Here is a 16418-nt window from a genome sequence, read left to right on the forward strand (position 1 = left end):
ATCTGCTGAACAACCTGATTCACTTTCATACTACTTAAAAAGTCACCAAAATCAGTAAAATATTTTAGTCTCTGTTTTCCCATCTAAAAAAACAGTGTGAAACAATTTCTTTAGACAATTTATTGCAATTAACATCTTTGTGTGATAATTATTCCTGGTGTCTTCACATTCTGCAAAATATTCCAATATAATTTTCAATGTTATATATAATAAATTAAATTTTATACTCTAATATTGTCTAGCTATTTCTTATAATTTTTTTAATCACTAAGGCATCCATTCACTAAACTTTGTTAGTTCTAATGTAGACCTTAACATTAGTTAATATATAGTCCTATGAACTTGCATTTTCACTCAGCTTTTTGAGCCCCTGGATCAGTTTATTACCGACTGGCATTTTTATCCATGTATCTTTATCATAGGACTTCATAGGGACCCCTGAAGAAGACATTCTGTTGAAACACGGACCATGTAGGACCCAAAGCTTTTCAGCGGACTGTGTCCTAGAGGTTTTTATGTGGTTTACCAAGTTTAAAATTATTTTAATATTAATAAAGTCCATCTCAGGAACATCATTTCTCCACATTGTTTTTTGTTTCTTGGATTTGTCTGTGGAGATTATTGGGTAAATTCTCTTGTTTACGTTATTAGTACAATAGAGACATAATGAAGCCTAATCTGAAAAATTATAAAAACCTGACGTTTTGCTGAATTTCAATTACAGATCTGAAATCAACGTCATTATATTAACTAAGAACACTTCTTAAGTTCTTAGTAGCAAAGAAAAACTTTTTTTGTTGACTAGTGTTATAAAAGAGTTATTTAACCTGTTAAAATGAATTATTGCATGCTTTATAAAATTAATATACAGGTTACCGATTTTACTACACCCTAGGTTCCAATTTTGCCGAATCAATGGTGGACACTTTTAGAACACATTCTAACCCTGGCACCTCTCCTCCTCTCAGCATCCCACCCCACCTCCCCCCAAATACCTCTTTAAATCTTCACCAGCAATAAGAAACATCTGTAGCCTGCTGTTTGCGCCAGCCTTGGATGTCCCTCTAATATCACTTCTTGGTCACAGGACCAGGAAGTCATGTCAGAGGGAGAGGCGAGGCCAGCACGAGCAGCAGGTTGCAGATGCTGCTTGCCACCAGTCTAGAGGGCATGAATTGAGGTTTCAGGTTGGTAGATTTAGGAGTAATGTTAGGAAATTCATTTTCACAGAGAGGATGGTAGATGCCTGGAATGCCTCCCGAGGGAGATGGTGGAGCTGAAAATGGTGATGAAATTCAAAAAAGTGTGGGATGAACACAAAGGATCTCTGATTAGAAAATGAATGGTATAAATCAAACTAAGGCCGGTACTGGGTAATCCTGCACGGTCTGTGTCCTGTATATGGTGATTAGATTAGGATGTGCTGGGGAGGGCTTTGATAGAAGCTCCAGCGACAGGATGGTTAGAATAGGCTGGAGTGGGCTTCAGTGGCAACTCCAGCAGTGGGAACCTAAAGATAGTACCGGGTGGACTTCTATGGTCTATTGCCCAGAAATATAAAAGACAATTTAACCATGAATATATAATGAGTGTGACTATCGGGCAGACTGCATGGACCGTTCAGGTCTTTATCTGCTGTCATTTACTATGTTACTATATGTTACTATGTCAAGGAAGTGCTGGACCATCCATTGCCAGAAAAATTATTGGTGTGCCTGTAATTTGTGTTATCTCTTTGTTAATACCAACCTCTCATAGATGTAAGTTAGGTTTAGAGCAGTGTATCGCAAACTGTGTGCTTTCTGAGATTCAAAGTGTGCCGCAGAACCAGCGCCGGCCAGCTGACTTGCCTCTCGCTGCGAGGCACCTCCTGTAGGGCCAGAGGTTCAGGTGCTAGCGCTGCATCTTCCTGCTGCTGTCGCGTTTCTCTCTGCACCAAACCCCCCCCCCCCCAACCAGCAGCTGAAGCTCTGTGTGCTTTTTAACTTGGTCACATAGCTGCCGCTAGGATTAAATTAGACACGGTTTCATCCAGGAGCCTTGGGGCTGTTGTTAAGCTAGTCGGCATCATTAAAACGGGCTGGCCTAGCAAAGGCCCCCAGGATCCCAGATGAAACCGCGTCTAAATTAATCCTAGCAGCAGCTGTGTGATCAAGTTAAAAAGCACACAGTGAGCTGCCGCTAGAGACAGGAAAAGTACTTCTGGACAAGGGAGGAGGGAAAGGGAAGGGAGCAGGGGGAGGAGGGAAGGAAGAAGGGGTGCTGCTGGACAGGGGCAGGGAAAGGGAAGGAAGAAGAGGTGCTGCTGGACCTGGAAGAAGGGGAGGGAAAGGAAAGATGCTACTCACTAGAGGGGTGGGTGAGATGGTGGATGGGGAGAGAGCATATTAGCTGTGAGTGGGGGGAGGGAAGGAGGGAGAATGATGAGAGAGGGAGAAATGATGCATGGGGAAAGAACATGGGTTGGGGAGTGGGAAGGAAGGTTGCCACTCGAGGGAAGAGGCAAGGAGAGAGAGAAAAAGTGTGCAGAAGGCAGAAAGGGTTGGACTCATGGAGAGGGTGAGATGGATGGGGAGGACAGAAAGGAGAGAAGGAGAAATGTCACACTCAGGGGGGGGAAGGAGGAAAGGGCAGAGTGAAAAGTTGGACTCATAGAGGGAGACAGAGAGAGATAGTTAGAGGAGGGAAGGAGGACAGGAGGAGAAGAAGCATGCAGGAGGAAGACAGAAAGAAATGTTGGACTGGTAGAAAGGAGGGAGAAATGTTGCACTGGGAGAGAGGCCAGAAAGGAGGAAGAGAAGGGAGATGTACGGCAGGGGGCAGAAAGGAGAAAGGGAGAGAAAAATGTTACACAGGGGGGGGGAGGGGGAAGAAGAGATAACTAAAGGAAGGGAGAGATACCAGACCAGGGAATAGAAGGGAAGGAAGGGAGTCTGGTAGCACAATAGAAATAATAGTAGTAGTAGTAGTAGAGAAAGATGCCAGATTATGGGAAGGAGAGCAGAAAGATGCCAGACTGGGAAGGGGGAAAGGAAGGAGAGAGATGTCGGACCACTGGGAGGAGGGAGGGAAGGAGAGAGATGTCAGACCATGGAAACAGTAAGGGAAGGAGAGAGAAGAAGGGATTAAGGGAAGGGAAGAAATGGAAAAGTAGATTTTGAGAAGAAAGCAGAAAAATTGAATGTTAAGTTAATGCCAAAGATGGATGCAAGGCAGAAAGTGACAAAGGAAAGAAAAACAATCAGTGGATAAGAAGGCCCTGGAAACATAGTTAAAAGCATAGAAAAATAAAGTCACCAGATAACAAAGATAGGGAAAATGATTTTATTTTCAATATAGTGATAGAAATGTGTCAGTTTTGAGAATTTTTCCCCCTCTTTTACTAACAGATTTAGCGCATGCTAAATGCTAACACGCCCATTATATTCTATGGACGCGCTAAATCGGTTAGCACGCCTTAGTAAAAGGACCCATATATCTGCTGTGCTGTGTGGAAAAAAATTGCATTACAATTAGTAAAGGGGCGGGATCTGGGGAAGAGCTTGGGTGGGTGTGGGGTAGAGCTTGGGAGGTCTGTGGTTAGGGGTACTCAGTTGATATTTATTAGACTTCCCTGCTGGCACGCCGTACTGTCATTTCAGAGCCTGTCTGAAGGGCCTCTGCGCATGCGTGGATGTTGACGTGATGATGTCACTCATGTGCATGATGTCATCATGGTGACGTCCGCGCACTTCTGGGTACCTCGATACGGGGCAACTACCCTTTAGTGTGCCCCGGCTCGAGAAAATTTGAGAGACACTGCTTTAGAGGTTCATTTGCCGCATCAAAACCAACAGCACCTCAGTGAGAAAGGGTTGCAATTTTTGTCCTTGCATTAATATTTTTACTGTGTATCCTCCATGATTTCTTCATTTCAACAATTGTGCTATCAATTCAGTGCATCACCCCTTAAGTAGCAAACTAAAAATATTGACATGAATTGTAGTGCACAACCCTCTAATTTTAAAGTATCCCTAAATATACTATGAAAACCATATACTGTACTTGCTTCATTTTTCTGCCAATAAAACATTATATAGTACTTTCCTAATTATCTGGCTATATTTGTACATGCTAAAACTTGATGTGTAATAATCAGTGGTGGTGAATCACAGCACTCAATTAGTTCTGTTAACTTTGTGACTTACAACTCTTCCCCTACTGTTTTGTCAGATCCACAGGAGCTACAATCTGTTTTACAGTACAATGGAAGTGTGAAGTTTATGTAATTAAATCCATTCACATGTAAGCTATTCACTATAACCCTCTTCTGATTTGCAAAGCAGTCACAAGCCAGCTCTCTTCCTGCTCTTTAAATCAGATATGGTGTCAGAGGGCTAGATGCACAGAACAACTCACCATGTAGTTTTTCATGCACTCGTACATTCTCCAATTCTGGCATGCAAATGAAGTCATTAATATCAAAATCAGCCATTCGATCGATGGCCTAAACTTGCATGCCAGAATCAAATCAGTATTACCAATCCAGAAAACCCGACAGGTATGCCTGTTTTTTCTAAAATGCTGTGCCATACCATGCTGACCCCCCCCCCCCCCCCACGATGAACAACTCCAGTGTTAAAAAAATCATCAGGAGGGATGCACACACCCTCCTGTTGCTGCAAACCCCCCTCGCACTGACCACCCACTGCAAGGAGCCCCAAAACTGACCCCCCTCCCCTCTCCTTCTGTAAAAAACAGCAAGAGAGAATTGCACTCCCTCCTGCCGCTGTGAACCAATCCCCCCCCCACACACACACACACACACTGACCTACCTGCCATGCCCTCAACTGACCCCTCCCCTCCCCTGCTCCCCTTGGGTGACCGGAGAATTGGATTGAAAGGGAGCATTAGATGTGTTGTATTTAGATTTTAGCAAAGCCAGTGACACAGTTCTGCACAAACTATAGCTAAACTGATTGCCCATTGGTGCATGATACCTGCAAGAAACTAAAGTGGGAGCATGTCCATCTCCTATTGAAGAGACACTAAATGGTCATACATTAACCCTGCATTATCCAGTTAGTAGTGCATGCTAATCATAATGCACTAGCTGATTAAAAATTCAACATCCAGTGTCCACCCATGGCATGCCCCCTCCTAAAAATATTTTTAAAAATAGATAATGTGTGGTTATAGCACTCAAGCAGGCAAAATATCAAAAAATGCTTTGACACCTTCTGCAGTAGCTTATTAGCATGTGCTAACCGCACATTAAGGCTTAATGCCCTTTTGTGAAAGGGCTCCGTAGACAGAGAAACATTAAAAAGGGAAACATAAAAACATGTGAAGACAACTTGAGAAAAATATAAAACCTTAAAAAAAAAACATATCTGGGGGCGACTTTTTACTTGCGACATCCATGTAAACCATCTCAACTGACAACCTTTCTCTCAACTGCATGTCTGGAGAAAGTAGAGTGCTTAGCTTAAGAAAGGGTGCTTTAATCTCACTCAACTAGTTATTGCTTTGTTAAATGTAATTACTTTGATTCGCCTGTTACCCTTCTTGGATCTGATTGAGGACTTGAGTTGAAATTTACGCTTATATTGATATTCTTTTATATATATTTTCAATGTATTAATTTCTTGCTGAATTTCCTTTCTGTACAAGTTTATGCTTGATTATATTGAAAAATTAAAAAACAAAACATATCTGGTTCTACCCAAGTATCTAATGGTAACCAATTCTAAAGCAAAGGCTCTGCAATAGAAAATGCATGTAAGTATGTCGATAGATGTTTAGAGGGCTTCAAGTCTTGCAACATCAACAGATGTTAAGTTCTAGTATTCTATAATTTAAGCACACAAGTGGCACCTACAATAAATTAAAGTGCTAAGTTATAGAATGAGAGGGGTGGGGGATAGTGACAGCACTGAATATCCAGATTAGGATAAATGTCAGTGCCAAAGGACCCTAAAGGATAAAATAAATGTCTTTGGGTGAATAGGTGTCCATGGGCATGCATGTGGCCAGACAGGAATACATAAATGGTGTCTCCTTCTGTCGTATTCTCATATCTTCTACCAGGTTGATTGGAATCTGTTCCAGAATCTTGTACATATCTCTCGTCTGACAGTTGTGATTCAGCAAAACACAGATATTTCCGGTTATTCAATTTCTAAAGGCCAAAATGATTTGGGGTAGAGCAAACTCACAGAATAAATTCTTAGAAAGGTATTTCCAAAAGAAGGAAGAGAAGAAAAAGGGTTTTTGTTGTTGTTGTTTGTTTGTTTGGGGAAGGGGGAGCTTGGGGGGCAGGGATAGCATTCAAAATGCTGTATCTTTCAGCCTTTGTACTGCTCTTTGGAAAGGAGCATGTACAGTACATTATGATGCCATAATATTCCATAAGCACATCATAGATCAGATAGTTGCATGTGTATGACTAGTATGGACACCTATTTAAAGAACCGGATTCCAAAATGGTGGGAAATTGCATCTACCTCAGAACCAAAGCAAACTGTTTAAGCTTTGTTTAACTGTGCTCTATCTTCCAGGTGATTGATTTATAAAAATGTAAGTAGGAGTTTAGCAGTAATGGATCTGATCTCTATGGGAACCACTAATATGAAATGCACCTTGGCTGCCGAGTTTTGTGTCTAATGTACCACGAAATACTAAGCAAATTCAATTACAAATACATGAGATAGAGGCTGGGTTGTGAGCATATGGTGTTTGCAATCATTGGTACAATGATGCTGTGAATATTTCCCAGAACTCCAAAGCAACAATTCATATGAACATGCAAGACACTACACAGCAGGAAGGGTCTACACAGCTGCCAGTGGGTATGTATAACTCCTAAACTACAGTATACATTTCTAAATGTTGACTGTTTTCTTATGTATATACATATATGCCAAATACGTCAAAGATGTTTCTTAATAAGAATGATTAAAAACAAAAAGGAAGCATTTGTAGTAAGCCATTTAATGCTGGTTTCAAGTGATTGCACATAAAGGACAACTTGAGCAATTTCTAGGAATGTTCTTTTATATGGATTAGGGAAGTACATTGAGGGTTGCTTTTGTTAAATTACGGCATCAGGAAATGTTTACCTGATGGAGGAGAAGGCATAGTGCATGTTTTGAACTTTATTTATTTATTGGGATTTAATTTTTGCCTTGATGAAGAGATTCGCCGAAGGTGGTATATAGCAGGTAGGCTTTGGCATAAAACTTACAATTTTGTTAACTCAAAGGTGGGTATGTGTAGGTCAGGAATATTCCCAGAAATTAGGCATGATGCTATAGAAAAAGGTCATTTAAGCACTCAATTGTCATTAGTTGCATGCCAACGAAAGCACAACTCTCCAAAAAATAGCAAAGCACCAGGGAAACAAATGAACACAAGTAATGACTTTAAAAAGTAATCATACACAAACTTTTTTTGTACGTGAGAGGAGGTATCAGTGAAACACAGTGCTCACTAGGCAATGATAATATAACAAATATGAGTCCAAAGACCCCAATCGTCACTGTAAAATCGCATCACATCGCTCTTCGTGTAATATATCAATAATACCATATAATTAAATTAAATATAAAACTTGTGAACAAAAGTATCTCTGATGTTGAACTATATTTAAACAAAATATGATCAAACTCTCAGGTTCCCACCAAAAAAAAAGCAAGTTCATGTATGAAAAATCCACAATCCTATCTGAACTGCAAAGGAAGAAAATCTTGATGTCTTCGACGCGGACCCCATATCAAAATCTTCTTCAGGGATCTACAGCATCTAACCTCCATTTAATTTACTCTTGGCAAACAAACTAGGATAATGGCGTCGCAACATGGAGACTTCATGGCTTACAAAATGCCAGAAAGTAAATTTGGCGTCCATGACATAATGGCATCATCATAAATTACAATCAACTTTATAAAATCATTTACTCAGTACAATTAATGATCAAGAAATGCTAGTTAAATGAAGGTGTTTAATTCTACAATTTCATTTAATCCGTAGGGTACCACAGTATTCAATTGATGAGTCTAGAATTATTCTCTGAGTATGGGGGGTACTGTCTATCACCCCCAATAATAGATGTATGTATATGTTCAATGATAAATCATTGTGTTCGGTCAAACTGATATCCACTAGTTAAGAAAAAAAATGTTAAACTTTAGGTGTTGCAATTGTTTTAGTTTTAAGTCTGCTCCTGTGTTCACCGAGAAGTAGTCTGATAGTATGGCTACATACATCTTGTACATGGGCACAAAATTGCATATCCCACATAAGAAGACTCACACGTGGCATGCGATCTCAAACAATATGTCCTAAGAGTGTAAGGATGGATCCATTGTGAGATCACAAGAGATGTGATGCAAGCCTTACAGTGCCCACAGCATTGATGAAAACTACTTTTGAATTCTGGAGCATCCTGTATCAGGAACTGAACAATCTTGTCCCTCACATTACATCCCCTCAAATAGGCAATACATAGCCCAGCCCTAAAAATCGGGTGAAATTCCAATACATGCCCATGATGGCGTACAATCTTAGAAATCTGGGCAGTCAGAGTGGAATGTTTCAAAATGCAGACATGTTGCTCCAACTTTTATTTCTGTAAGGTAGTCTCCAATAACAAATTCCTGTTGGGAAATAGGGCTCTCGTGTAGGCTCTCTTGATTACTTGCATAGGATAGCCTTTCCTTAAAATTTTTTGAAATAAACTACCAACTTCCATTTTAAATTGAGTGACAGAAGTACGTCTAACTCTTAAGAATTGACTGATGCGAAGAGAATCTTTTAACTGAGGATGGCAACTGAAGTAATGGAGGTAGTTATTGCTGTCTATAGCTTTAATAAAAACAGAAGTAGGTAACTTCCAACTTAATTACTACCGTAGAACATCCAAGAATGAAATTTGACTGTGATGATAATTCATAGTAAATTTTAAGCTCATGTCACTTGTATTGAGCTACCACACAATCTGTTTTAATTCAAGCTGAAAAGACCATAACATGAAGATATCATCAATGAACCTGGGCCACCATGTAGAGGAATAAAGCCATGTTTTTTCAAATTGTGTGACATATAAGTTGGCTACACTTGGTGCTATAGCTGTGCCCATTGCTGTTCAATAAGGTCTGAAGATAAAAATCAATACCAAACAGGGGCATTACAAAAAGTTTCTTAAGATTTGGGAACCATTGACAAAATTTTGCAAAGAGTGATGGTTGATTTTGCCCTTTGGTCATACACGTCTAGGGTAGGTGGGTGGGAGGGGGGGTTGGAAAATATTTTTTAATTCTTTAATTTGAGTGCAATTTTTGAATATGAGTATGGGGGGTGATATATCTTTTTGTGCTTTTATAGTGTAATATGATTGTATAATATGTAGTTACTAATATATCTGACCCAGAAATAATTTAGACAAGAAATCAGTGGCATCCTTAACATATGATTTAGCACTGGAAACAAAGGGGTTTCAAAAAGTGACCCACAAACTTGGAGGAAGGTTCCAATATTGTTCCTTTCAATGAAACTATTGGATGACTAGGAGGGCTGTCCAAAGATTTGTAGATCTTTGGAACAAGGTAAAGTTTTTGGTTTTCCAGGATGGTTTAGCATCAAAATACACGCTTCAGCTTTCGTAATCAGATCATCATCCACAGCTTTGGACACCACAGGTGTTAATCAAACCACTCACAGAATTTGTAGGATCTGATTCTAATTTGAGATAAATATCTATTGTCGCTCAGTTGTTGCTGCGCTTCATCGATGCATTGATCCTTATTCCACACAACTATTGTGCCACCTTTATCAACAGGATGTATAACTATGTTGGAATTCTCCTTCAAGGCTAATAAAGCCTCTTGTTGATCCTTACCCCCTCTTTTACAAAGGTGCACTAAGCTTTTTAGCGTGCGCTAAACACATGCTAAATGCTAATAAGTGCATGCTATCCTATGGATGCGTTAGCGGTTAGCGCACGCTAAAACGCTTAGCGCGCCTTTGTAAAAGAGGGTCTTAGTATTTACAGCACTTTTCACCAGGCATAAGTGCAGTGTCCTTTGTAAAATATTCGTTTGGTGCAGATCTTCCAGCAGCACCATTTATAGAATTCCCCCTTCTGTGCACAGACATTTTCTGTGTGGAGCTAGGGTGGAAATGCACGTGCTATAACTATCCCATCCCCTGCCTAACTTCAAAAAAGCTAAGGCCCTCTGTTACTAAGGTACGCTAACTGATTTAGCACGCGCTAAACACTAACGTGCATGTGAGTCTATGGACACGTTAGCGTTTAGCATGCGTTAATTTGATTAGCACGTGCTAATCGGTTAGCGCACCTTAGTAAAAGAGGGGGTAAATACTGGTTAAATTTGCTATATAATTGAGATATGTAAATATTAAGACATTTACACCCACCCACCCGTTTTACAAAACCGTGCTAGTGGTTTTTTTAGCGGCGGCCACGGCGGCAACAGCTCTGATGCTCATTGGAATTCTCTGAGTGTTGGAGCTGTTACCACCACGGCTGGCGCTAAAAAATGCTAGCATGCTTTTGTAAAAGGGGGAGTTAAAGATTGATTTTGAAGATTTTTGATTTGCTGTTACATGAAGGAGATATCATTGAGTTTATGGATCGATAACGACTTGTATAAACCCCTAGTGATAATGAAAATTTGAGTCCCGCAAGAACTGACGGCAAAGGAATGCAGGAAGCAGCGCAGGGTAGGACTGAAGTTCGAAAAGATCTCTCCTGCCCTGCACCGCCGCAATTTGAGGAGCAGCGAGTCCAGCGAGGGATGTAAGGAAGGGGGGATGATTTTTTTAAATTGTATAGGCCGCTCCAGTTTTAGGCCGCCCCAGTTATTGGTAGATAAGCCGTGGCTAATACAATGGGGCGGCTTATCTACCAGTTTTAAAACATGCATAGGCATATTTTTTGCGACCTATACAGTGGGGCGGCCTATACTGAATACGGGGAAATACAGTAACAGCACATATGAATAAATTAGTTGTATATGTGTGTGGGGGGGTGCTAAAATATTTCACATAAGAACATAAGCAGTGCCTCCGCTGGGTCAGACCAGAGGTCCATCACACCCAGCAGTCCACTGACACGGCGGCCCATCAGGTCCAGGACCTGTATAGTAATCCTCTATCTATACCCTTCTATCCCCTTTTTCTTTTGTTTTTGTACTTTTAGTGAATATTAGCACACCCAAGTACATAAGTGTTGCCATACTGGGACAGACTAAAGGTCCATTAAGCTCAGTATCCTGTTTCCAAAAGTGGCCAATCCAGATCACAATTTCCCATAAGAGTAAAACAGAGCTTATGTTGCTTATCCTAGAAATAAGCAGTGGATTTTCCCAAAATTATCTTAATAATGGGTTAAGCATGCAATAAAACTTTAAAAATGGAACAAAAAATGAAAATGATTTTTCTGCCTGTACTCCCTTAGCTGCAATATCAAAGTAATATAAGTACCCACATATGTTGTTATATATGATCACATCATAATTTTTTGGCCTATCGTGTAGATTTTTTCACCTACACAACTAGTCATTGTTCTTGAAATAACCAGAAAACATATGCATGTGGTAAACCAGAATGGTTCAATATTTTTTTTTAATGTTTTGCACTGCTAAAAGGATGGCGTTTATATTTTTTGTTTCTCTCTTCAAATATTTGCTAATATCTTTTTGCGTACTAGCATAAACACACAACTCACAAAGAATAAAGGTTAAAGTTACAAACTAATTCAAACATCCATGAAGAGAGGTTATATGAATACTATTATCAGAAAGTCTGACCTAAATTCACACCAGCTGTATGATTCATGATATCCTTGCTATAGTCAACCAGGCCAGTTGCTAGGCTATCAATTTCCTCAATACATTTCCCTTTTTCCAAGGCTAACAAGAAAAAAGTGTGTCTGATGGGTCTCCAGCAAAGAAAAAATGATTTTTTATTCTGCATATTTTCAATATAACATGCAATTTGTACATGTCTCTTGTTAAACTTGCCTTAGCAATTGTCTTTTCAGTCTTTGTGACCATTTAATTGTTCTGGATTTGCCTTGGTTAAGTGGTTGAAATTGTTTGGTCAAGGCATATCCTAATGTAGGGACCCTTAAGTCTCATTCTCCCTCTTTTACGAACACATAGTGCGGGTTTTAGCGCCGGCCAGCAGCAGTAACTGCTCCGATGCTCATAGAGTTCGTATGAGCGTTGGAGCAGTTACTGGCACTAAAACCTGCGCTATGTGCTCCTTTTACTAAGCTACAATAGCGGTTTTAGCGCACGCTTTACGCGAGCTGAATTGCCACATGCACTAGACCTTAACGCCAGCATTGATCTTTCATTAGTTCTAGCCACGTAGCGTGGGTTTAGTGCACGCTACAATCATGCGTGCGCTAAAAACACTATCGCAGCATAGTAAAACCAGCCCTATGTGTTTGTAAAAGAGGGGGATTATGCGCTAATGCGCAATTAAGATGGCAAAAATTGGCTACTGCAGGACCTTGATAGAGCACCTTGTCTCAGTTTTGCCATTAGTGAGCAGCCATCATGTGCTATTTTTTAAAATGTTATTGGCTGAGGGCATGTTAGGGGTGGAGAATGAAATCTAAACAAGACCTGACTATACTGAAAACTAGTGCTAAGAGAGTGACAAGTGCTTTATAAAGTATGCTCAGAGAAGTGAAACTCTGAAGAGGGGGTGAAAACCCTCTCTTAGGGTAAGAGTTTACCGTCCAATCACTGCATAGGGAGTTCAAAGTCACTCTCTGAGAACTAGGAAAATTCTAAAAAATTATTGTTTTCAATACTGAGTTCAAAAAGGTTGCTTGGAACCTTTGAACTCCTCCTGCAATCGATCATCTCATTGATCCTGTCAAGGATTTTTTCATTGAACCACTTTACAGCTTATTTCAGCTTATTACAGCCTACAGTACTTTAAAGATTGACTTTTGGGTCTCCTGAAGCAGACCACGAAACGGGGCCACGTCGAGACCCCCAGAGAAACAAGTTGATTTCTACAAGATCAAGTTTCAAGTTTCAAGTTTATTAGGATTTTATATACCGCCTATCAAGGTTATCTAAGCGGTTTTTACAATCAGGTACTCAAGCATTTTCCCTATCTGTCCCAGTGGGCTCACAATCTGTCTAACGTACCTGGGGCTATGGATAAGCACATTCTACAGTACATTTATGATCTAGTGAGATTTTTGAATACAGTATTGAAAACAATAATTTTTTAGAATTTTCCTAGTTCTCAGAGAGTGACTTTGAACTCCCTATGCAGTGATTGGACGGTAAACTCTTACCCTAAGAGAGGGTTTTCACCCCCTCTTCAGAGTTTCACTTCTCTGAGCATACTTTATAAAGCACTTGTCACTCTCTTAGCACTAGTTTTCAGTATAGTCAGGTCTTGTTTAGATTTAATTACATATATTTTGGACTGACTTTTTGTTACAATATTTTCCCTGTGCAGCATGAACGCAGGGGTGGAGAATGGGCATGGAAGAATAAACTGGTTAGTGCACCCAACATTATTGCATGTGCTTAATGTAGAAGCCCTTAATGCCCCCATCCCCCCCAAAAAAGGAGGCAATAACTGCACCTGTGTTATTTTTTTTTTTTCAATTGCCATGCACTAATGCTCACATTAGCCCATGGCCTGAAAAAAAAATAGGTAATGTCAATTTCACAGCACTTACCCCCTCTTTTGCAAAGGTGCAAAAGCTTTTTAGTGCACGCTAAATATTATCACACACTAAACGCTAACGCGTTCATGTTATCCTATGGATGCGTTAGCGGTTAGCGCAAGCATTGATTTTGTGTGCGCTAAATCTGCACTAAAACGCTTAGCGCACTTTTGTAAAAGAGGGCCATAGCCCATTTCTACTGCAGCTCTGCAAAAAGTACTCCTTAGACTCTACTTACTAAACACTTTCCTCCTTTAACCAAAAATGGGACAAAATCTTAAAAAAAATAAATAAATAAGACCTTGATTATTAAAACACATCTACAAAATCTTAACAATAACATTATTATTTTCGTGATCTAGAGTTACAACTTGAATACGGTATTAGAAAGGTCATCCTTCTGCTACTGCACGATATATGGAAAATGTATAAATGCGAATCTTAAGTAAAAGTTTTAACATTTTTAATTCACATCGTTTCCCCCCAAGAAATTAGGCTGCTGGTGGTGATGGAGAATGCAACAAGAAATTCCAGACAAGAGGAGCCTCAAATCCTCACAACACAGTTCTTCAGAATCCAATTAGCCATTACATCGACTTCTTTCTTCTTGGATATGTTGATCAGCCTTCCTCTGCTCTGCACAATTGCGAAACGTAAAGAGCTAAGCTGCCAGCTCAAGTACATTCTCTTGGTTCATCTCCTAATTTCTGGGGGACTTCTGCTCTTCATCATGGCGATGTACTCCTTCATCCGTGTCAGTTGTTCTGCAGTCTCTGCTACTGTGATGTGTTTACTATATCTAGCCTTCATGGAGGGTTCAATCGTTGTGCAAGTGTGCGTAATAGCTACCATTGCTGTGGACAGGTGCGTTGCTATCCGATGGCCCCTACGATATGAGGCAATCTTCAGCTCCAGAGTTAAGAAGGCCATTGTGATCAGCATCTGGACCTTTGCTTGTTTGCTTTCAATGACTGGTTTTATTGTAGCAGTTTTTGTTGTAGATACAGGTATCTCTATTAAAGATTGTAACCTGCATATTTTAACCTATAAGCAAATTGTCCCTGTTGGGTTGAAAATCACTGCCACTCTTTTTGAAATTGTCCTAATTCCAGGTAGCTTATTGTGCATTATTTGCTGTTTTGTAGTTATCTGCTGTGACATTCGCTACTCAAAGACAGCTAGCCTGAGAACCAGTCATGCCAGAGTCACCATATTGCTACAGGGATTGCATGTAACATTGTACTTTGTACCACTATTAGGTAATGCTTATTTGTATTCTTGTGTAAAATGGAAAGATACCTTTCAACTAATTAATTTGGCTTTAGCTAGTCTAGGTTTATGCATGGTACCTCTGATTTATGGCTATCGGTCTCAGGCTCTTCAACTGCGACTTTGGCACCGTTTACCTACCTTTCATTACAAAATATGGCCAAGAATCTAGAATGCAATCCCACAACCAAACTAATCACATAAGTGAGAAGATGTAAAATTACTGATTCCTGAAAAACAAAACAGATGTGACTTTACTCCCGCAAAGAAGCCTGCATTTTGGGGGAGGAGGAGGCAGGAGACGAAGGAAAATATCCAACTTGCCTTATTTCCTACCAAAGCAGCCCAACTGAAAACCAGTTCAAATTTGTTGAATGATGGGGAAGGAATTGCAAAATATCAGGGAGTCTATGGTGCAGTGCTTAAAGCTACAGTCTCAGGACCCTGAGGTTGTAGGTTCAAACTCACACTGCTCCTTCGTTCTGACCCTGGGCAAATCACTTAATATAGAGAATGACACAGGAACCATTCACCGAGGTAAACTGTGGTCACCGCAGTAAATCCACAGTAATGGGGACATTTGCAACTGGCTTACTGCAGGAATGGGGACAAGACCTTTCATCACCCCCACAGGAATAGGGGACAAGACCTTTCACTGCCCTGTGGAAGCGGTGAAAAGTCTTGCTTATGTGGTAAAAAAATTGCACCTATGTCATCTCCTCCCCAGCTCCTCTTGGGCCTATTTTACCTTCAGGAGCCAGCCATGCCACGATGAAGACAGAAGGAACCCAAAATCAAAGCCTGAGACCAATGTGATTTGAAGAATAAAATTACCAGACAACAAAAGGTAAAACAATATATATATTTTATATTTTGTGATGAGGGGAACTCCTAGGCTCTTAGTAAAAATGAACACTATTACCACTGCCTATCTATCAACTGCCATGCTAACTGAAATTAAGAAAGAGCAAGTTTGCACTTGAGAAGGCAATTAGATCAATTATACTCAAGTGACATTCATCATTTATCTAAACCGTTACAGCACAGACAGTCCATTAAAAATGACAAAGACTCGGGGACACTCGATGAAGTTACAGGGAAATACTTTTAAAACCAATAGGAAGACTTTTTTTTTCACTCAGAGAATAGTTAAGCTCTGGAACGCATTGCCAGAGGATGTGGTAAGAGCGGAAGGAAGGTTTGGACAAGTTCCTGGAGGAAAACTCCATAGTCTATTATTGAGAAAGACACTGCTTGACCTGTATCGGTCCAGCTGCTCAAACTGCTAATAAGTATTAAAAGATCCTAACAACTATTGAGATAAGTAAAACTTTATTTAAAAACTATTAATGAATTAAAAAATTCAGATTTTGCGATTAGATAAAGAAAGAAGATAAATTTCATAACCTAGACCTATGAGGATTAACACTTAATTCTCTCCGC

General features: G+C 40.0%; 1 protein-coding gene across 1 annotated transcript; it reads left to right on the forward strand.

The window, feature by feature from the left end:
• Window positions 1–14214: 14214 nt before the first annotated feature.
• On the forward strand, window positions 14215–15147 carry LOC117360301 (olfactory receptor 1M1-like). Its single transcript, XM_033943992.1, has one exon. The coding sequence runs from the start codon at window positions 14215–14217 to the stop codon at window positions 15145–15147; it is 933 nt and encodes a 310-aa protein (XP_033799883.1).
• Window positions 15148–16418: the final 1271 nt, after the last annotated feature.

Source organism: Geotrypetes seraphini, chromosome 5 (assembly GCF_902459505.1).
Source record: "Geotrypetes seraphini chromosome 5, aGeoSer1.1, whole genome shotgun sequence".
In the NCBI taxonomy this organism is placed as follows: domain Eukaryota; kingdom Metazoa; phylum Chordata; class Amphibia; order Gymnophiona; family Dermophiidae; genus Geotrypetes; species Geotrypetes seraphini.

What these genes read in the sequence shown, in the direction of transcription:
- LOC117360301 (XM_033943992.1), top strand. Translation starts at nt 14,215, where the DNA reads ATGGAGAATGCAACAAGAAATTCCAGACAAGAGGAGCCTCAAATCCTC.